At 38.1% G+C, this 22797-nt stretch overlaps 1 protein-coding gene across 1 annotated transcript in view; it reads left to right on the forward strand.

The window, feature by feature from the left end:
• The window catches only part of CNTNAP4 (contactin associated protein family member 4), a 236289-nt gene that overhangs the window by 56863 nt on the left and 156629 nt on the right, over nt 1-22797 (forward strand). The window contains exon 3 of the mRNA XM_090261235.1: nt 16806-16999. Within this exon, the coding sequence (XP_090117361.1) occupies nt 16806-16999 (194 nt within the window). The remainder of the gene's footprint in view (nt 1-16805; nt 17000-22797) is intronic.

Here is a 22797-nt window from a genome sequence, read left to right on the forward strand (position 1 = left end):
TAGTATGAAATGTGAGAAGTTAAACCAACTGGCTGTGGAAGCTGCCCATATAGCTCAAACTGTCCATCATCAAGGTGGGTAAGAGATTGCAAATGCTATCTTCTTGTCAATCAGTATCGATAATCACACTTATTATTAGTGATCAAAAACTATTGTTTATTGTGTATGTTTTAAATTGAGAAGGGTCTCTTTTTAAAATCAGCTTACCCAAGCCTTGGCTGCTGTGGCTCAGTGGATTGAGCGTCAGCCTGCGAGTCAAGTGTCGCGGGTTCGATTCCCAGTCAGGGCACATGACTAGGTTGCACTTCAGGTCCCCAGTTGGGGGGGCGAGTGAGAGGCAACCACACAGTGATGTTTCTCTCCCTCTCTTTCTCCTTTCCCCTCTCTCTAAAAATAAATAAAATTAAACAAACAAACAAACAAATAAATTATTTTAAAAAAAATCAGCTTACCCAGAATTTGTGATCCACGTGTGTGCCAAACACAAAACACACACTAAGTGGTCCTCAGACGCTAGAAGTTGGACAGTTGTTTGTTTCGCTTTGAAGGAAAGGCTTTCTACAGTCTGGCTCCCCTCTCCTGTCTTGCCTTAATGACCACTGCCCTCTCGCTCCCCTCAGCCCAATTACTGCCATTCTGAAAAATGTGCCTTGCATTTGCTGGCCTGCTTGGAAGGCTCCAACCCTTTATTTTGACCTTTCTCAGTCCTCCCTAGAATCTGCGTGAACTATTTGTTTGCCTGATCACTCAGCCAGCAGTGCTGCCAGCATCCTAAATGTCTTGCGTGCAGTTCTGTTTCAGCTCCGCAGGTGGTGTGTCTCACGGGCTCCTGTGTCATCACGTTCTTCCAGGAAGGTGCACTCCGGCGAGGGGGAGCTGCGTCCCACATTAAGCAGAACGGGCCCTGGAGTCAGGTTGTGTTTAGGGTTTTGCCTGATTTTGTTACAGTCCTGTGGCCTTTCACAAGTGACTTTACTTTCCGTTGCCCTCGTCTGTTCACGTCTAAAATGAGCAAAGAAATATAGTTTCCACCCCATAGGCTTATTGTGAGAATCGAATGAGTTAGGACAGTGAAGCACTTAGTACATTGTAGAATACATAGGTGATTTCTATTCATGGCGGCGGATCCAGAGTCATTCTTACGATTTCTTTTGATTATGTGCTGATGGGTACACTGATGACATTTTGGTTCGCGTTTTTAGAACGTACGTTGTAGGTATAAATGATGATGATCAGAATGATATTGGTACTTCCTTGAACCCAGTAGCTTTCTCTGTTTGAAAAGTTTGTGTGTGATTTAGTGCTGAAAATAATGACCAATCAATGGGGCTAGGGAGATTAAATTTTATAATTTTTTATGAGGGATGAAATTTAGGGATTTTAAAGAAAGTGATATAACCTAGTTTCTTATGCTTCCATAATTTTTATTAAGAATTGGAAATGTCCTGAAATGTCATAGCCCCTTTTTGATTCAGTTTTTAACATCTCATTTTGGCCTTTTTTCTACTTTGAAAAGATGTGAGGAGATTTTTTTCCAAAATATAAAATTGGACTACTTTGTAATCTGCACACAAACCAGAATAACTTAAACTTTAAGTTATTTAATTAGGTAAGACACTATTAAATCAATATTCAACCAATATTTACTTGCTCATTGGAATTCAAGGTACATTTCAGATACTAAGAAAAAGATTGATGGGAATTAATCAGAATGTTTCTAATAAAAGAAATGGCGAAAAGAGAGTTTAAGATCCTTTGAAATTTTGACTTTGCTCATTAAAAAGTCTGTCACTTTACTTTGTTACTAGACAGCTAAATAAACTCTTACTGCCCTTGACCTTCTGAAGTCATCTCATAATCTGTCTAATTTACAGTATAGCAGTTGCTCTGAGTGAGGCTGTATTAGAACAGTGAGAGTTCACCTGACAGCAAGTCTCGCTTTTATGTCTGACCTGCTCACCCAGATTCTTACAAGGTTGGCTTCAAATGTGACAATAGTATTCTAATTTGGAATTTGATTCTTAGTTATCAATTTAATAACATAAATAAACTCAGTTTCTTTATATTACGAAGTTCTTATATGTAACAAACCAGATGGTAGGACAAGTGGTATCTGAGCTGCAGCTGAGAGGTGGAGGAAAGTCCTGGTTGGGTGAGAGACATCAGAGTATGTACATATAGTTCAAATGAAATTGCGGAGAATGATGATAGACTTCATGGCAAATTGTACTGTTTTCTGAAGCTCCAATGCCAAGTTGAAGTTGTGTTAAATGCTGTGCCAAAAAAGGTGGCTTTTGTTACCAGGAGAAAAAATATTCAACCTGCTATTACCAAAACAACTCTGGAAACAATGGCAAAAACGGATGGGTTATTTAAGAGGCACATCCTGAAGATTTCTAGGAAGGGCAGGCCTTCAGGCAGGAACACGATACCCTGTCTTCCTCTCCAAACCCCATGAACTAATTCAAATCCCACTGGCCTTGTTTCATTCTCATCATGGAGGAGGAGCTGCTCTCTGTTCTAAAGTGAATCACTCCACAGCATCTTCTGTACTCCTTGGGATTCTTGTTTCTTCAACTTTACATCTTTCGAATTCCCCTTCCACTCATCACTCCTTACTGTCAGCACCACATCCAGGAAGTTTTCCAAGTTTTCATCCTTGACTTTGCCCTCTGCCTCTTCCTTGCCCTCCCACCACCTAAGGTCTGAAGGGTTACTTACAAGGTCAACGGGTCTGGCCAGTTCTTCATTCTTTCATTTGCTCAGTTCAAAATGATATCTCCAGCAACTTACAAGTAAACACAGAAAATAAGTTTTTAACTGAGTGGTTGAAATGATGGGCTTAAACTGAGGTACAGAGAGTGAAAAGGCTACAGAGACTGTAAAAATCACTTTGGAGGCAACATGGACCAGATTTAGCAGTTTCTATATAGAACTTTCTATTTTTATTACTGAAAATGAATGATTAGAAATGATCCCAGGATTTTAGTCTGAGTGGCTTGAAGATGTGACGTGATGTGGCCATCTGGTTTTGGCAGGAGGTAGGATATTCATTTTTGGAATATTGAGTTTGCTATATTTATAGGCCATCCGTGAATAGATATATAGGAAGCGTTCAGGATTTGGGATACAAATTTCAAAGGAAAGTCAGAGCTAAAAATAAAGATTCGGGCTTCATCATCCAAAAACAAAAAAAAAAATTAATCATTGCAGCCACAGGCATGAGACACGCAGTCTGCTGAGAATGTAAAGTAAAAGAAGAGAAGAGTCATGTTAGCTTTTAAACACAAGTAGAGAAATGGCATTCTATGAAAGATGTCAAAACAGGCTGGCCAGAGAAGCTGAGAAAAACAAACAAATGAGAATTTGCAGTGTTACACGGAGCTACAGGAGAAGCTTGCTCTTAAAGGGCAGATTTCGATCATGGCTTCTGATCTAGAAACAGTCCTGATTTTTTTTCCCCTCAGTTCATTTATTGAGCTAGATGAATATTCTAAAGATACAGGATGTCAGCATGGCAAAGCAAAAAGCTTTTTCTTTTGAAAGCATCATCTCTCAAGAATCATGAAAATCATGACTCCAGTCTGAAAACTCTACTTTTAGATCTTCCAGGAGTTCCATATAATGTCCATGTCGTCGTATGATTCCCTCTTATTTTTATATAAAGGAGCATAAAATGCTAGGAAGTTTGTATCCAGGCTTGCATATAATTTTTCAAAGATGATAGACTTTAGAAATTTTATGAAGGGTGTATAACGTAACATAAGGTTCTTCTACTCAGTTATGCATCTGTTGAAGGAAAAATTGGTGCCTTTAAATAAAACTATAAAGTTCTTGACATTTATGTTTGACTGTTGAGCTCGGATGACTGAAAATACTACCTTCATATTTCCTAAAATTACAAACTGCTAATTTAAAGAAAATCACTTTATTGAAGTATGACTGTATCGGGGCCCAGGGAGGGGCTCCCCCAAATATCCCACAATGGCATATTGATTATTTTGAATTAAAGTTACTTAAGAGACAGCCAGTGCAAGAAGCACGCTCTGGCCTCTCTGACTTTCTGTCCTCCTGAAAGCAGGAGATAAATCTTCCTTGGGAAAGGTGCCCTCCCTGCACCTGGAGGCTAATGAGAGCCACATCCTTATCACCGGCTAGGAAATACAAGGCTGAGAAACATGTGTTATATTTTTACTAATTTATTGCCCGAGCCCCAACGTTGCTTTGATTTCTCACTAATGAGCACCCAAATCTAAGTTGCTTCGTCCTGTCAATTCTTCACATATTTATTGTTTCTTTGTCACAAAGTATAAAAGGCTGACTGCTTATTTCATTTCTGGGAGCATCATTTATGATCTCCAATATGCACATATGAAATTGGTTTTTCACCTGTTAGTCTTGTTAATTATAATTTTAGTCTCCCCATAAGAACTCAAATGTGGTAGAGGGGAAATTTCTCCCCCCAGCGATTGGTATACTGGAACTGGTCCATTGTTAATGTGTACACCTTGATGAGTGATGAAACCATCACTGTAGTTAAGACCATACACTTATTCATCACCTCCAAAATGTTCTTTCCACCCCTTTATTTGTTTATTTTTATTGAGTTAAAGTTTAAAAAATTTTTGTGCTCATTTTCAAAATTAAAATGCAAAATTCTGAACTCCAGAGTTCCATGCCAGACAGCAACAATAAACTGACCTTAATTTTCTGTTTATTGTTAGGAAAAGAATACAGTAGAGCAATAACAATTGCAACACAATAATCCATGCTGGTCATTGATTTTTCATTTTGTGTAGCAAAGATTTTGCTTTTTGCAATTACTGCAGCAATTGTCATAAACATGCATTGAGCTGCTTCTGCTCTGATGCTATTTCTCGGTTGCCACATTCTTCTCTGCGGTAACAGAGGGTGTGGGAAAATGCAGGGGTGTGGATGAGATTCTCAGTCTTGCCAGAAGCAATTTGAAATTGGCTGGGCAGAAGCAGACCTATTTTTTTGGTCCGTCTTTTCTGATCCAGAAAATGTTTGCATTAACTCTCATTCCCAGCTGGAAGCACTACTTTATTATGACTCAATGGATCAATATACACTGAGAACCATGGACTATGATAGGTGGTCTGACAATTGTATGAAAGGCCTCATTGGTTTGAGTGGAAATGAGGTTGCTTTGTGAGACTTTCTTTTTATCAAAAAGGACAATTCAGAACTTTCCATTATACATTACAAATAGAAATAGGATGGAGATAAACAGAGCAAAATGATGTGTTTTTTTTTTTCTCTTCCGCTTGCACTTCCTACCTTTCCACATCCTGACAGGCTCAGTCATGCTCCCTTAAAATAAGATGATTTTTATTTGCCTACTCTTTCTAATACAAAATAATTAGTGGTATATAATTTTAGAAGGTATGTATAACTCTGTTTAGGAGACGCAATGGCAAAATTATGTTTGTAACCATAGGTAAAATCAGAGTAATAAATAAGTGTCTTGATTAGAAAAATCACCCAGTAGTGGTTTGTTATATTTGCATCTGTTTGTACTCTACAGTATTTTAGCATAATATAATATCCCGAGGTCAAATATGTTGAAACTTGATTTGTTTTATATACCAAGGTAAAGAAGTCATTTTAAACACACATAATAACTGATAATTAAAAAAATTTAAAGGGATGTCAGTCACTGGTAAAATTAATGGTAATGCATTATAATTTTGATGTAAGTCACCTAAGAGCATATTTTCCTCGTATTTTTAATAAAATCATACCGTTTCTGTGCTCCTCTATGTCTGTACATAGGCCAGGAGACAGCTCCATCTGGCCAGGGTGCCCGGATGTTAGAGGAGGGAATTTGTTTGTGTAGCAAAAGGGTCTGCAGTCAAAGCATTTTCAGAATTGAGTGTGTGCACAGGATAATATTGTCCCTGCTGGCTTCACACACTAAATTCTATTTGTATCCTACTCCCATTATGCTATTGTAGAACACTGTATCTACTAACGCCAGTAGATTTTTTTTTTGTGTGTGTGTGTGTGTGTATTTTTTCAGGTTGTACCAAAAATCATTGTGAATGTTGAGTGATTCTGCTGTAGAGGTGCTAACACGGCCCTATCAATACTCCACATGTGGCAGAATATTTTTTTAATCAGATGTGTTGATTTTGGTTGGCTACCTGAACATATATATACATGCAAATAACCTTGTTCTTGAGAATCCTCATATAGTTTTATAAAATCATAACTTATATAAAATGCATTAATCAGCAGTGTTTGGGATGTTAGGCATGCAAACAATTAATCATTTTCTCAGGCCAGTTTCAAATCTCTGAGCCTGTAGGTTACATTAGTAGTTGATGAATCACAGTATTGCCAAAACTTCAGCAGCTGTGAGTGTTGTTTTACGGTGAGGGAGAACATATTTGTTCTGCATTCCAGAGGCTGTTTCCTATATGTGTCCACAGATCAGATCACTTCAAGCCCCCTCACCTCTGCTGGTAGAGTAGCCTCCTTTGGTTGTGTCAGTATCTTCCAGGTCAGTTCTCGGACTCTCTGATTTACGAATCTATCCTCTACTCTTTTCCAAAATGGCAGTTGACATAGGACGGACGCAGATGATGCCATGGCACAGTTGGGTGGGGGGCTCCCCTAGTATGTATTGGTCGTTGTGCTCTTGTCCACCACAAGCCCCTTGGTTGGATCCTGTGTCCCAGGTCAATAACATCTGCTGAGTGTGGTCGGGTTGGTCCTAACCTTGAATGTTTGTTGACATGCGTTGCCAAATTTAGTGGCCAGTCTATCCCGTTGATTGCTCTCTTGGTATAGACCATTACCCTTTGCCGGCTAAGTCACATGGCACTTCTTGTTGCTATTCAGGTTCTCTGAAGCTGGCTGTGACATTCTTTTGGTTAATAGGTAGAGCAGAGGTGTAGTCACATTTGTGCTTTCGCTACCTAATTCTTCTGATTAGCTTCTAGTCATACCCTCATTCACTTCTAGCCATTGTTCTTTATCTTCTGTGAATGTAGAATGGTTTCTGGAGAACATGATTCCTTAGGTAGAAAATGAAAAACAGATTATTGTAATGAAATTATCTGCTGACAAAGAAAAAAATTCACTGGATTGAGTTAAAAACACAGGAAAGATTAATTTAAGACTATAGCAAAGGGGGTCAGACTATGGCAGTAGGAGAGATTGAACTCAGTTCTGTTGAAACAAAAAGTGGAGATTTTAAGGCCTGACCTGAGCGAGTGGAAAAGTACTGGAGAACATCAGCGGGGAGGCTGGTTAATGTGATTAGACCATTTATGTTTGCTAATTGGTGCTTATCGAAGTTAGGCCCCTACCCTCCCACAGAGACTGGGAGATTGGGGCTCTATTTTCCTGATGATTTCATTTTCAAGGGATGACTCTCAGGTCTTTGGGAAAGACATCCTTCAATTGTAAAACTGGAAAGTTGCTTTATGAAGATTTCCATCTGAAGGGGCAGAGAAATAATTTACAATTGTAAGTTTTCTAAATTAAATGCTCTATAAAAGGGAGGTCAGAGACCTGTAGTCAGGAAGAAACCTGTCTAAAATTTAGTCATGCTAAGGGGGACATTAAGGTTGTCTTGGTCATGAGTGCCACTAATAATTTTTCCCACTGCCTGCAAAATAAACATTTCACAATGAAATCACACTTAAAAAGGAATAAATCATGGAATTACATAAAGTACGTGTATTCAAGACTGAATTTGACAAATATCTAAGCCTAGAGGTGAGCCTATCTCATTAATTGGGAACATAATGCTATGTTAATATGTTTTAGCATTTTTACAAATTGGGAAACTATTAAGTAGTTTAATCAATCACATGCTTGGGATTGGTTTTGCACTTTTTTACCTTTTTGATCTATGCTCTAATAATTCTGGCTTTTCCAATCATTATGTGTGACAAATGTCTGTTGTGTAGAAGAGAGTGACTTTGGTTTGTTGACCCAAAGGAAGTGATATGAGGACATTTGACTCATGACTGCTTATCATCTCTGTCTGGCTGGGAAAGATTAAAAAAAAAAACGTATGGAGCAAAAAATGATTTTTCACTGTCTGGGATATTGTCAATTCGCTCGTTCTGATGCATGATGTCATTTACTGAAATGACCTGCCTCACTGTAATAGATCTAAATTGAAACTTTTAGAAAAGTATTATAATGGGCTTAGAAAGCAAAACATCGGCAGGTCCTAATTATCATCTGAATTTGTAGACATCATGTGCTAAAAGTCATTTTTTCCAAAACTATGCATTTGAATGAAAGAAAATTTACTCTGGTGAAAAGAAAAATAATGAAGGCACAGAATTTGGTGTTTTGTAATTTTGTTCCAGCTTTCCAAAAGAAATTTGGCTGTCACAGGAATTGCAAATCAAATATACAAATCAAAATGCCTGAAAAAGAAAAGGATGCAAATATTTACTTTTCGATGCACTGAATTATTAAATATTTCAGAAATGTTTGATCTGGCAATATAAGAAGCAGGGCTGAGAGTCAGTGTGCCAGTTTGCCGTGAGGGAAAATTGATCACCAGCAAAGAACTAAAACCTACAAGAATTGAGTGAGGTATTATTAATTTAGAGCCTTTCTGGGGAAATAAAGTGAAAAGCATATCTCTTTCTTTTCATTGCATCAAAAAATCCAAAAACAAAGCAATAAATACATCTATGAAATATAGTTTACAACTTATTAAGTGGTGTAACTTTGAAGTAGTTGGTAGTGTGTGTGTGTGCGCGCACATGCGTGTGTGCTTGTGTGCATGCGCATGCTTGTGTGCATTACCCAAGTGCTTAAGCTTTCTGTCCGGGAACCTCATTGAAAAGACTGCACCACAAGGAAAAGTGTCCTGTGCTTTTATTTAGTTTGGCTCCAGTTCCAGCTTTGCCACTATTTTGGTGTATGAATTTACATAGTCGTATACCCATGTGGCTACACATTTATTTCATTTCTTTATTAGGTTAATATTTATTAATCACCTACTGTGTGTCCGACCATGTGATGGACATACAGGAGCTATCAGTAAAAAAAACAGGCAAAGAATCCTGACCTCATGGAGCCTATATTCTAATATGATAAAGGATAAACTATAAATATAATAAATAAATTTCTGGCCCCAATTAAAAAGTGGTTTGTAGTAACATGAATGGGAGGAGGATTGTTGGGTGGGAGGAATTTAAACAGTGGAGGTCAGGAGATATAAACCCCTGCGAGAGGTATCAGATATGGTCACAGACATGAAGGTGGCAAAGATGGTAGCCCATTGTGTCTCGGAGAAGAGCAACTTAAGCATGAGGTGGGACATGGGAGAATGGCTGGAGTTTGCTCAAAGAACCTCAAGGAGGCTATTGTTGACGGAGGTGGGCAAGCTGGGATGAAGAGCACAGGAGGTCAGGCGGGGAGGGAGTGCTGGGAGGGGGCGGATCACATAGGACTCTCTGGGCTGTGTAGTAATGACAGTGTCTCTCACTAAGGGTAAAATTGAGAGCGTTTGCAGTGTTGTGAGCACAGAGATGATATTGCACTTGTTGGGGAGACTTACTGAGCTACGGTGGAAGCAGGAAGACTTGTTAGGAGGCTCTTGTGAGAATGCAGGCTGGAATAATGTGGCTGAGCAGCGAAGGAGCACCTGTGAAGAGGGAGAAATAGTCTGGTTCCAGAGAGGTGAGTGTACCAGCAACATTTTTGGTCGGTTTGGTAGTGTGGTGGAGGGAAAGAGAGCAGCCAAGCACAGCTCCACTTTTTCTCTTTTGTCCTGAGAAACTGGAAGAATGGAATTGCCTGGGTTGGGCCAGGGTGTGACTGGAGTAGGATTTGGGAGAAGAATGGGAGTTTAGTTTGGAAAATGTTAAAGGTATCAAGTAGGGAGTTGAATGTATAAGTCTGGCGTTCGGGGAAGAGGTGTCTGTGGAGACATAAATTAGGGAGTGACTGGCATGTAGATAATGTTTATTTTTATTTTTAAAATTAATTAATTTTATTTTTAATAGTTTATTTTTTATTGTATTTTTTTCATTACCATTTATGCCCTTTATACACTCTCCCACCTCCATCCTCCCCAATCACGGCACTGTTTTCTGTGTCCATGAGTCCTTTTTCTTTTTCACTCGATCCCTCCATCCCCACCCTCATGTCCCCCAATCCAGAACTGTCAGTCTGCTCTCTATCTATGAGTCTGTCCCTATTTTGCTTGTTAGTTCGGTTTGTTCATTAGATTCCACATGTGAGTGAAATCATATAGTATTTGTCCTTCCCTGGCTGGCTTATTTCCCTTAGCATTGGGTTCTCCTGGTCCATTCATGCTGTTGCAAAGAATAAAAAAAATTAAATTCATGAAGCTAGGAGAGGTCACCAAGGGGTGGATGAAGACAGAGGAGAAGCAGGGTGAAGGACTGAGCCCTGGGGCATTTCAACCTTAGGAGATGATAAAAGTTAAAGGGGAGAACCACATGGAGCCTGAGAAGAAGCAACCAATAAGGTAGGCAGAAAATGAAGAGAATGAGATTGTGTGTGTGTGTGTGTGTGTGTGTGTGTGTGTAAGCTAAGTGCACATAGTAGACCCAGGCATTGGCAGTAGTCAAAAGTATCCGATGTTTCTGACTGGAAGACTGACCTCTGACCATATGACTTAGGAACAGGACGTTCTTTGACAAGAGCAGATGAGAGGTATGAAGTGAGAGTCTAATTGGAGTTGGCCTAAGGGAGAAAGAAATGAGAAAAATTGTGAAGAGTGAGTGTGGGCATCCTACTCAAATACTATTAATATAAAAAGCAGAAAAAGATGTCGGGTGGGGTCAAGAGAAGCTTTTTTTTCCTTTTAAAATGGGAAAAATAATAGCATGCTTATATGTTGATGAGAATGATTCTTTAAAGAGAAGAATATATGAAGGAGGAGAGTGAGGAGAATCGGTGACGCAGGGACCCTGCGGAGCTTCAGCCCAACTGGACTCATACGAGGAAGGCACAGAGGTGCTCAGCCGACATCGCGGGCTCGGGGTGCTGACCATGCCTGTCTGAACCTGGTCTCACTTCCCCGCGGCTCTGCTTTCCTCTGTCTCGGCTTCGCTCAGGCAGGCTTTCCACCATAATAGCTCCTACAGCTTCATGCCTAAATCCCATGTTCTCAGCATACACAGCAGAAAAGAGGGTTTCTTCTCCAGTTGTCCGGACAAAACCTTGGAATTGGCCCACTGGCGAGGCTCTGGCCCCTGCCCATTTGTGTAACAAGCACTGTGATGGGGGAGGCAATGCTAAGACTTGGGAACGTACCTGCGGAAAACCAGCAACGCTCCCAGCATCAGCAGAGTCGTGGTTTCTTCCAGCTAAAAGAACTATCCGAGTAAAAATACAAAGCAGTTAACGGATTCTCAGCGGTGGCCCAGGGACACAGCAGACCACTTCAGGGAGCCAAACAAATATTGGCGCAACGTTCTTTCTGTTTCCTTATATTATTGTAATTTAATGTCAAGATCAAAATGATCTGGGCGACCTTAGACTCTTGGGGAAATCTAGATGAAATTACATGTGTGAAAATGTATCTTAGACGAAAACTTTTCTATGAAAATTTTAACGAAGCCAAGTATTTTCTAGAAACGTAGATGCCCTAATGGTGGCTAGAATTGTCATTCAGCCATGTTCACTTGTGTTTTTTTGTCCTTGGGACATCTGTGTCCTTTTAACCTTTAAATCCTAAGGAAGAAAAATGACTCCCCTTTTCTGTATAGTTCCTATCCATGCAAAGTGACAACCTCAGTAACTTATCACCTTCACTGGTGACCAAGAGGAATGGAAGTCATGCCATTCTTAATATTAGTAGGTGATATAGAAGTGATTCTTTTCTATATTTTAAGGCTTTAACCAAGAGTATTTTTTCTTTGATTTTTCTTTTTATGTCCCCGAAATTGTGAGATGTTTCTCCATGACCAGAACTAAATATTGGTGGTATCTGGCAGATTAGATATATAGGTCTCAAATGTAATTCCTCCAGCCAGTTATTTATAGTCAAACAACCCTGAGTAAATTATTCGAATATAGTCTTGGGGTAAAACAGACCACTACAGGGTCTACAGTTGTACAGTTATTTCAGGGGTAAAGAATTGAAAAGGATGTGATTTTAAAAATGAGATCCTTACACAGATTTAAATTGTTGTAAAAGTAATTTATTATTTATATTAAAATAATTTGTATAATATTAAGAAAATTTGATTTTCAGAATATTGGAAAAATTTGTTTAGCTTCTATAAATCATTTTTTTAAAAGTTTTATTTGAAGAGATGTTAAAACATTTCATCTCACTATAATTTAAATAATTGTTTAATATGGTACATAAATTTTCTAATAGAGTACTTAGCATACAATAGGCACTGGATAATTTTCAGTTAGCTTTTCTTTCCTGACAGTTCATAGCAACATATATTAAAGAAGCAAATTCCTTAGGAATCTGATGTTTAAAAGTAGTTGGCAACAGATAGAAGAGATACCTTGTTTTGTGGTCATTTAGTAACTAAGCTTTTTCAAAGCTCAATTTTACTGTGATCAAAACTCTGTTTGGAGTCAGGAGCAATAATAATTGTTTTTACTAGTGAAAAAGTAACAAGTACCATATACTCACATGCTTGCTGTGTGTGAGAGAAGTCAATAGACACTTAATATGTCTTTCAAAATTTAATTCTCATAGCTTTACTGCAATACTTATTTAAAAGTCTCACCAATGGGGAGGGTTTTTATATTTAAATGTGAGTTTTTAGGCTGTTATGTGAAGATTCAGGAAATGTTACTGTTTGAAAAGATTGATGGCACTTTATTATGTCAAATCTCAGTAGAGAGGCCAACACAAGAGAAGAAGGATGGTGGAGTAGGGAAAGGGAGTCTACGAGGAAGGGAAGAAATGAATGGAGGGACTCTTTGCTTTGTGGGACCCGTGTCTGTAACCAAGGAATAGATGGGGTTATGAAAATACGGTTTTTGGTCTCATAGATATTAGTCTGCTGTGATGTTGAATATATTGGTGTGTTAAGAGCATCATTACAGATGAATAATGCTTGATCAGCAGCTGAAAGATTTAGTTAATGAATAAAATAACAAATACTTTATTGTATTTCATTTTATAACAATTCAGAGTTTACAGTTTACTGGAGTTAGCAATAATTTCCTCCATTAAAATGTAACTATGATAATAGTATGAGGGGGGATTCCCCCCAAAACCTGGAATTTATTTATAAAAATATTGTGTGTTTATTCTTACTTGTTTAAACTTCAGTCACCTTCAAAGTACTCTACATTTGATGCAATACACCTAATGAGATGTTTTTCCCACTGCTCGAAACAGTTTTTGAACTCTTGATGCCTTTTAGTGCTTCTGCCAGTTTTTGTTTCACCTCTTCCACATTGGCAAAACATTTCCCTTTGAGGACTTTTTTTATTGGAGAAACAAAAGCCATTTGGGGCAAGACTGGGTGAATATGGAGGGTGGGGCACAGGATCATGTTGTTTTTGCTCAAAAACTGCTCAACACTCAGCGTGGTGTGGGCAGGAGCACTCGTAAATCACCCATCATGAATGGGCAAGTGCATTGAGGGTCTTAAAAAAAATTCACTGAAGCCAAACGCAGCCTCTCACAATAATGCCAGCTGGTGCACTGCTACAAATGGGTTCCTAGAACACTCACCTAGTGGGGGAACCCTGTACTACAAGGGGCCCACCCTCCAGAAGATAATTCCATTTTTGTGTGTGTGTTTGTGTGTGTGTCTCCGTGTGTGTGTCTCCCCTGTATGTCTCCAGAAGGCTAGGTGGTTTGGCAGTGGCCATACGGCTGGAGCAGTCTAACATCAGCTGCGGTTGAATTTTCATCTCATGTCCCTCATGTCCCTACGTGATGATAGGCTGGTACTACCAATTATGCCAAGTTCTCTATCTCTATCTGTGCATTTTCCATATTGCTATTTGACATTTGTTTTAAAAATTAGAATGAGCACACCACTCCATCACACACTTATACCACGTGCATCTGCTGAGCCACACAGCTTAAATCTGGGTGGGGATCTCTGGATTCCCTGTGGCCGGCTTATCACTTCGTAAAGCCTGGGAGCATCTGAATTTCCAATATTTTATTGGTGCACCTCCTTAATGATATAGCTTAATTTGCATATCAGTAGTACCTTCTCGCTACAGGTGAGAAATTGAAATGTTCAAGGTCAATTAATTGCAAATGTTTCAATTTGGCCAGTGCAGCTGTAACAGTGAATGGTGCTGGGAAGAGGGAGCAGTCAGCGAGAGGTTCCTCATTCTCCTGATGAGAAATGATGGTCCAATTTCAGCTCACTGGACTCGCTCGATCCTTTTTCCTCCTTGTGCTTCTCTCATGTGTTCCCTTTTAAAATACTGGCCTATAAAGAAGGGTCAAAATGCCAGAGAAATATTATGAAGTTCTGAACTTAAAAATGTACTCTCATTATTAATGTTAGACCATTAAAATTAAGTAGAAAGAGCGAGAAGCAAAATAATCAGCATTTTCTCTGAGGTATAAGTTGATATGGATAATCTTCTAAATGTATAATAGAAATGTCAGGTTAGGATGATGGTGGGCTGGGATCACGTGCTTCATTCTTTTCCAACTTCTCCATGTGAAAAAAATGATAACGATACAGAGAGATAGGCAGCTGCCTCAGGAAAAGGACCAAGGATGTTTGGGTAACTTCAGGTCCCAGAAGTCTTTCCGCTTCCAAACTTCTACTAGGCCCAAGGCAGAAGAGTAAGATTAAGTAGAATGGTGGGGGAAAATACTCACGCATCCACCCGTTTGCATCGTGTGTGTGCCCCAACACTAATCACCCTGGAGTCGGGTACTAGACACCTAGGGACAACCCTGTGCTCTGGAGCCCCTTCACAGTAGCCAATCCACAGGAGTCCACAAAACCTACCTAACCCACCCCACCCCACCCCACTTGCCGTGCATTAGCCATCCTGTCCCCAACAGCTTCAACTTGTCACCCGTTCCATGGTGCATCTGCCTGCATGGCCCTGCCTGGCAGCCTTCCCTTCTTTGGCGCTATAACAGAAGGTGCTGCCTTGCGTTGATCAGAATGTCATTGTGTTATGTCTGCCATCAAAAGAATTTTTAGCCCTGACCAGAGTGGCTCAGTTGCTGGTTCAACTCCTGGTCAGGGCACATGCCTGGGTTGCAGGTTTGGTCCCTGGTCAGGGTGCATAAGAGAGGCAACCAATGGCTGTTCGTCTCCCCCTCTGTCCCCCTCTCTTTAAAAAGAAATAAATAAAATCTTTAAAAAAAGAATTTTAAAATCTTATAAAATAGTTAACATACATTTGTCCCTTTAGATATCATAGTGGCGTGTGCTCTACCCCAAGAGCAAACATTTATTGGGCATTTCTTTGTACTAGAGCTTGTGCTCCAGGTTATATAAAGTGGCACAGATGTCAAGAATAATGCTTGAATGGAAACTGTATTTAAATTAATGGTAATCTCTACCTAAAATGTCAAACCTTATCAGAGCCTCAAGATGGATAGAAAAATAATGGGGGAAGTAAACATGTATTAATATTCTTGTTGGGGTGTTATGTAATAGATGTTACATTTTAATAATATTGAATATCAGATAATTATGGATTCAAAAATGTGTCAAACCCTATCTCATGACATTGACAGTGATTATATATTACTTACACAATCAGCAATGTCAGTATTACTTAAGATAAGTAAATTCCCCAAGTAAAGTAGTGTTATTTAAATTGGAAAAATGGGACATCTTAAGACATACAGTAGTCACGTTTGTAATTTTCTGATGTGCATTGGATAAAACAAAGCGATAAATTTTGCTCCACAGATTCTTTCTTGAATATACAACAAACTCCTATTTTTCACTGCCCAGTGCTCAAGCACAACTTCCTCTGTGATCTTTTCCATGATTCTCTCCTCTGCCACCGTCCCCACCACCATCCTCTCTCTCCCCAGGTGGAGAGAACCAGTGGTGCATTGGTAAACTGGCTGGGGAGGGGGCAGGAGCTAATTGAAATGGCCAGTTTCCATGATTTAAATACTCCCACCATGGCCAGGTGCAAAGATTGCTGTGTTTAACAACTGGCTGGCAAAATTTCTGAAAATCTGAGGGTCTCTCACACACTGTTGCAGGCCAGTTTCCAAAGGAAATACCATCATTTATTGTGCTATTATTTTTCCCTGCACATGCCCCACCATTAAAATGTCTCATGTGGTGTTTCAAACATGCTTTTCAATGTCCGTTTCTCCTATAAGACTATAAACACAGTGAAGGTAGGGACAATTCCTTGACCATCTTTGTATCTTCAGGCTTAATGGTGTACCTCTTACTCTAAGGAGTCTACATCATCAGACGTAGTTTTCTAGTTCCACCGTAATATGAAGGTATTCCCTTAAAGATGGGTCTGAGTAAAGAGATTGAAGGCCAAATCATTACCCAGTAAAGCATAGTGAGCAGTAAACATGCTATTTTCAAGTGCTGACACAAGTGTCTACCTGGTGAATTAAGCACTTTATAAACATTTAGTGAGACCCTTAGTTCTTCCCAGTGTCAGGAGGTTCTAACACCTAGAAATGAATATAATGAATGTAGACTCCATTTATTCATACTAAATTATTGTTTTTTCCCCTCTACAGTTATGAGTTTTATATTTTGGAAATATGACTTCTTAAGTTCCATAGAGTAATAAAGTCTTACTGGCATTTATTTTCCACTAACACAGATTTTAAACTAATTTTTTTTGCCGATATTTTCCTGTTTCTATTTTCACAAAAGGAGCTGGTGGCTGGTCTCCACTTGTGTCAAACAGATACCAGTGGTTGCAGATTGACCTTGGAGAGAGAATGGAGATCACCGCCGTGGCCACCCAAGGGGGATATGGGAGCTCCAACTGGGTGACCAGCTACCTCCTGATGTTCAGTGATAGTGGCAGGAACTGGAAACAGTATCGACAAGAGGACAGCATCTGGGTATGTTTCTTTAACAGAATACACAGTCCCTCAGGGAAGGAAGTATAGTCACTCCTGCATGCTGTTGACAAATCTCTTAACCTAAGTCAAGAAACAGAATCTTTAGAATCACTTAGGAAATATTTTGCAAGAGAAAATATGTTACTATTTATTTTCTGATATATTTCATGATATAATTTGTGAAATTACTAAAGGTAAATTTATTTCACAGAGTCCTCAGATATTGAAAAAAATCTTATTAGCCCATTCAATAGTGTTGAAAGTCTAAGAAGTAGACATAACAGGTTTAACAAATTTTGTTTTATTCAATAATTTAGTAGTTTTTCATTTTTCAAAAAGGTTGGGCAAAATAATTTATTCCTTTTATTTCCTCTGATGATTGAGATTTCTGAATTCCCCCCCCCCCCGCCCCATCTAGTATATGGAGGTTTTTATATATAATACTTGGAGTATTTATATATATTATATATACGTGCATAGGATTTATATATAAACCATTCTGCAGTGTTTTTGAAGTGTGCAGTCATGTAAAATGCTGTATACCGTGGACGGGCACAGTTCCGTAAGAGAGAGACGGACAGGGAGGCCATCTGTAATAAAGTGGAAGGTGCTTGTGGCTCACTGTATATAAACGCCTGGTGGAAAAGGAAGCTAAAAGAGGTTTGCTTGGTGGTGAAGAAAGGACCTCTTTGTTAGTGTAGTGTTGATTTGGATGTTATGTGGGCCAGGAACCACCTACAGCAATCAAAGAACCATTTTCCCCCCTGGCTGAGCTGCCAGAACCAGAGAAAATGAGTAGCTTAATGAAGCATCATTCTTAGCATACAGATAATTTGGGAGCCTTTTTGGGTACATAATGATAATTTTCTTTGATCAGTCAACTGCCTCTTTTTTGAAACTTCATAGAACTTCCTTATACATTATAAACTCACTGAACAAATGGACAATGATTTATTCACCTTTGTATCTCTGAACACTTGGTGGCTGTTCGTCGCATTTTCTTGATGTAAATTGAATTGAGAAGTAGCCTGTTCTTTCTCTAGAGGGGACAGCAATTGGGCTGGAAGAAGTTGCCTATTAGCATTTTAAGGAAAACCTGCCTTAAAACCCAAAAGCAGTTTGGAGTTGTGTATATAAGAGCAAGAATAATTGGATATTGTGGTTGACTAAATTCTGTGAAAACCAGTCAGACTAGGGATAAAATAAACAGTAATTCTGAACCAATAACAATGAAAACTTAATGAGGTATTTATTTTAACTAGGAGTTTGGATTGTCTTTTACTCTTTTTCTAAATTGAGCATTGGATTTTAAGCTAGATAAGGAGTGGCTAATTCATGCTAATATTGAGCTGTGTTAAGTAAAATGTATGTTTTGACATTTTAAAAAATGATAGGCCAACCATAAAAATTGTTTTCCCATTTCTCAAGCTTAGGGATAGCCAAACTTAGATGGTGCCATTTGCCTTTTTTGATTACTCCTGTTAAAGATGAGGTGCTTAGGATGAAGTACAGTAAGTAGTCCCTCTCTATATCACGGTTCACTTATCGTGACCTCACTGTATCATGAAATTTTAAAAAATATTATATTTAATTATTTATCGTGGATTTTTCACTATATCACGGGATTTTGTGGTACTGTATACGTATGTTGTTAAAGTTACGTAGGTTTAGGAGTGTAGAATAAATGTAAGGTTCCTACTTCGCGGGGGTGGGGGGTCTAGAACGTAATACCCGCGATAAGTGAGGGAATATTGTAGTGGCATGAATAATATCCTTAACTAATCCAAACCAATCAATGCAAAGACAGATGGCGTCTGTCACAATTACCTGTCAAGGTGATATTATTTTTTAGACTGTGCTATGATTTGTTGGTATATTTACTGTCTTTACCTCTTGAGTGTGAGCTGTACTTGGCATGTTGCAGGCAAATACTAAATGTTTGTTGAATGAATGAATAAAAGAATGAATGAGTGAATGAATGAATAAATGAAATGTACTTTCTTATAGGATACTTTTATGAACACAGTAACTAAAAGTGACTTTTCTTTTTAGCACATTTATGTTGTACCAGTTAAATATACTTAGAGTTAGGCTAGTACCTTTCTCTATTCCTTATAAATCATGAACTTTTTTTTATGAGAGAAAGTTTATCTTTCTCATCTTTGCATTTCCAATATTTAACACCCATTATGGCACAAGAGTGAATTAGTGAAAAAACAAAATAAATGAATGAGTAGATTTAAATACATTGATTTCTTAAAGTGTGCTTAACTTTGTGCAGAATTCTGGGAGGTATGAGAAGAGCTCATGTTAATGTCAGGAAAGATAAAGCACATCAGAACAAATCAAAGAATGATTCAGAGAAGCATGCAAATATGTGGTACAGACTCCTGGAGATTTGGCAATTGACAGAATATGGAGATCACTGTAGACGATCTGTCAAAAGAGCAGGGCTTACATCACTATTGAAAGAAAAATTATGACTTAGATTATGGAAGGATTAAGGAAGCTATTCCATGAAGCTAGAAATGTATGAATAAAACATGGGCATTGGAGATACTCAGTTTCCTGTGTAATAACCAGTGAGACTACTGTTCATAAGGGACTGTCAAGTGTGAGGTCTGGACAGTACTTCTGGGTATGATAAAGAAAGCTTATGGGTAACTTGGAATGTCAATATCATAAGTAAGACTTGCTGCATTGGGTACAGTGACCACACATAAAATAGGTGAGGTTATGGTGTAGATAAAACAACCCCAGATACTCAGACCTTGGTGACTGACACATATACACATATAATCATGCTCTTATCCCAGGTAGGCAGCAAGTTCTGCTCCACTCCAGTCGCTCAGGCCCCGCTCAGAGGGAAGCTCGCTCTTTGTGTAAATCTGCAGTTTGCCAAAGCAGGAAAACTGAAACTTGGTGGCATTTTCACCTGAAATAGCACAGATCACTTCAATTTGGACCCCGCCCCCCTCACAAAAGGACAGTTTTAATTGATGCACAGAGTAAGGAATGTAGCCTTTGGTTGCATTTTACAAATATGTATTTCCTAACTTTTCTTTTTTCGACATTGTTTTGCCCATTTTTTCTACATATGGGATCAATACAAATTAAACACAACATGACAATTTTCTTCAAGAGCTTCACATTCTGTTCCAGATGATACAAATAAGTCTATGAAAGAGAGTTAGGAAATGTATCAGGCATTATGTAAGTATGTGATGGAAAGGGGAAAAAAGACAATTATTATAAATTTAGAAACAAATGAAGTAAAACTCATCAACATGGATTGAAATGCTGCAGTGAGGATGCCTCATTGTCCCCTCATTTGATCCCATTTCAAGCACTAGAGAAAACAAAGACTTCTGTATACCTGAAAGAATTAGTAAAACAGCCTGCTGCTTCTAATAAGTATTTAAAAAAAATAGGGCAGAATATTTTATTTATTATGATACAGGTCATCATGTACATATTTAGTAGACCTGTTAACTTCATAGATATATAATATTGAAAAGTAACACATTAAAATATTTCTTTAGAATAAAATTTATAGTCTAGGGCTCATCAATGTGATTTGTATCAAGTACTTTACTAGATGGCATATAAATATTTTCCCCCAAATTAGAAAATGCAAGCCATCAAAGTGTTGCTCTGAAATTGAAGACAAAATAAACTTCCTCAACATCTATAATCAAAAGACTTTTTAAAGTCAGTTTATTGTAAATGATTGAAAAAGTAAATGTAAGGTATAATTTTCACTCATTTAAGAACAATTGCTGAGATTTCATGAAACTAACATCGTAGGAAGTATTTTAAGTAGATCAGCATGTGCAAGAACTTTACACTTTGTAGCCAAATTATCCAAATTCTCTCTGACACGGGCCCAAGATTCTTTTACATGGCAGACTGTAAGGACAAAGGAATGGGGTGGTACCAACTTTACACATTACTTAAGGAAATATGAATGTTATGCACAAGAATAGTTTCCTTTTTTAGATTGAATTCAATTATACCTGATTTTTCAAACAAAAAACAACTCTTCAGCATATTTCTAAAGTTAGTACAATTATTTTTTAAAATTAGAAATGTCTAATGTCATGGTTCTGGGTTTGGCTGATGAAAGATACGAAGCCCCAGTGATGTATCAATTGGATAGAAGCATCAATGATTGAGTTGTTGACTCTGTAAGCCAGACAGGGCAGAAACATTCCCTGCAAAGATTTTAACATATATGTTTCTCCAGTCAAATAAGTAAGCAGCTGGAGTATTTTAATAGGAAACCAGAGGAGGCAGAAATACAAGTGGGAGGCATGCTGGGAGCATGGTGGTCTCCCACTGTCTGAGCTGCAGATTTCCTAGCCCTTTCCTGAGTGACCTAAGATTACCAAAATTATTTGTGGTGATATCGAGTACAAGGGTGCTAATGCCACATATGTCAACATGTCAAATCATCGAGCTTAATCCATTGCAGTACTTGCCTCCGTACTTGGACAAAGGCCTAGAGAATGCCTTAAGCTGATTCTGCCTCTCAATTGTACCTCTACTCTAATGCCAAAAAGACATTTTTATTTAAAGTGTACATTATTAGTCTGTATCCTCAGGGAATCTCCTGTTTTTATAACTGTTTAAGTATGAGTTCTCTATTCTTTTGAAAATGAAAATGATTAAGCTAGTGCTATGAGGTTAAAGGTAGCTGCATTTGGGTTTTTAATTTAGTGTCAATCACGAATCAGAACAGTTAGTTTGCTAGGCACCTTCTCTGTCAAGTAGTGTGGTTTCTTTTCCCTTCCTGCATAGGTGCCCATTTCTATAACAAGTTATGTCAGTTCCTTCTCTTAAACTTCTTTGAACACATATATTGGAACTTTATATCGATATGTAATATACAAAAATATATGAGTGCCTGTGAACTGTAGGTACACATTATAGCAATATAAGATAAATAGTAATATTGCCACACATTCTTCAAATTGATCTGTCTCTAAGCAAGCAAATTAAAATTATTTGAAGACAGCAAGTAGAGTTAGTCAGAGGTTTGATTTGGTGTCCTCTTCAGATTGCACACTCAGATCAAGATCATTCTCAAATCATCAACCAGAGAATAACATTGTTTAAAAACATTTTACAACTTATGTCTCACATTCTGCCATGTGACAGTTCAGTGACAACAACATCATCCCCTTTTCTCTATTCTTCTTGTCATTGCTGTGATGTGATGTCACAGGTGTCTTATTTTTTCGCTTTTCTCAGTCCCCAGTCCCAGCAGTTACATTTGGAGTCCTCTCTTGGATACAATTCTGTTCTTTTGAAATGTTTCTTTATTGTTCTTTAAGACTTAGGCAACTAGGTCTTCTAGAAAGTAAATGCATTAGGCTCTCTTTCCTGGTTTTACATTTTAATTTCCAAACTTATGTAACATATTTCAGTTAGAGAAAGGACAGAAAAATATACAAGTATAAAGCTAGAAAAGAGGAGATAAGACTTGGCATTGATACCATATAGTTCTTAAAAATCTAAGAGACTCTTACTATTTTTTAAAGAAGATAATTCAATAATATGCATAATATAAAGATGAATTTTGAAATCAGTAATTTATCTTCCTACATATAAATGACTAGGTAGACAATAATATAAAAGGAATACATACTCCACTTATAATAGAACCAAGACTGAATAAATATCAAGGAAGAAACTTAAAAGAAAATGTACAAGATACATGAAAATAGTATTTAGAATATTATTTAAGGACATAGAAGAAGACCTGATTAAATGCAAGGACACATCTGTTTTGAAAT

The sequence above is a fragment of the Furipterus horrens genome, unplaced genomic scaffold (assembly GCF_987537825.1).
Source record: "Furipterus horrens unplaced genomic scaffold, mFurHor1.1.pri manual_scaffold_13, whole genome shotgun sequence".
Lineage (NCBI taxonomy): Eukaryota > Metazoa > Chordata > Mammalia > Chiroptera > Furipteridae > Furipterus > Furipterus horrens.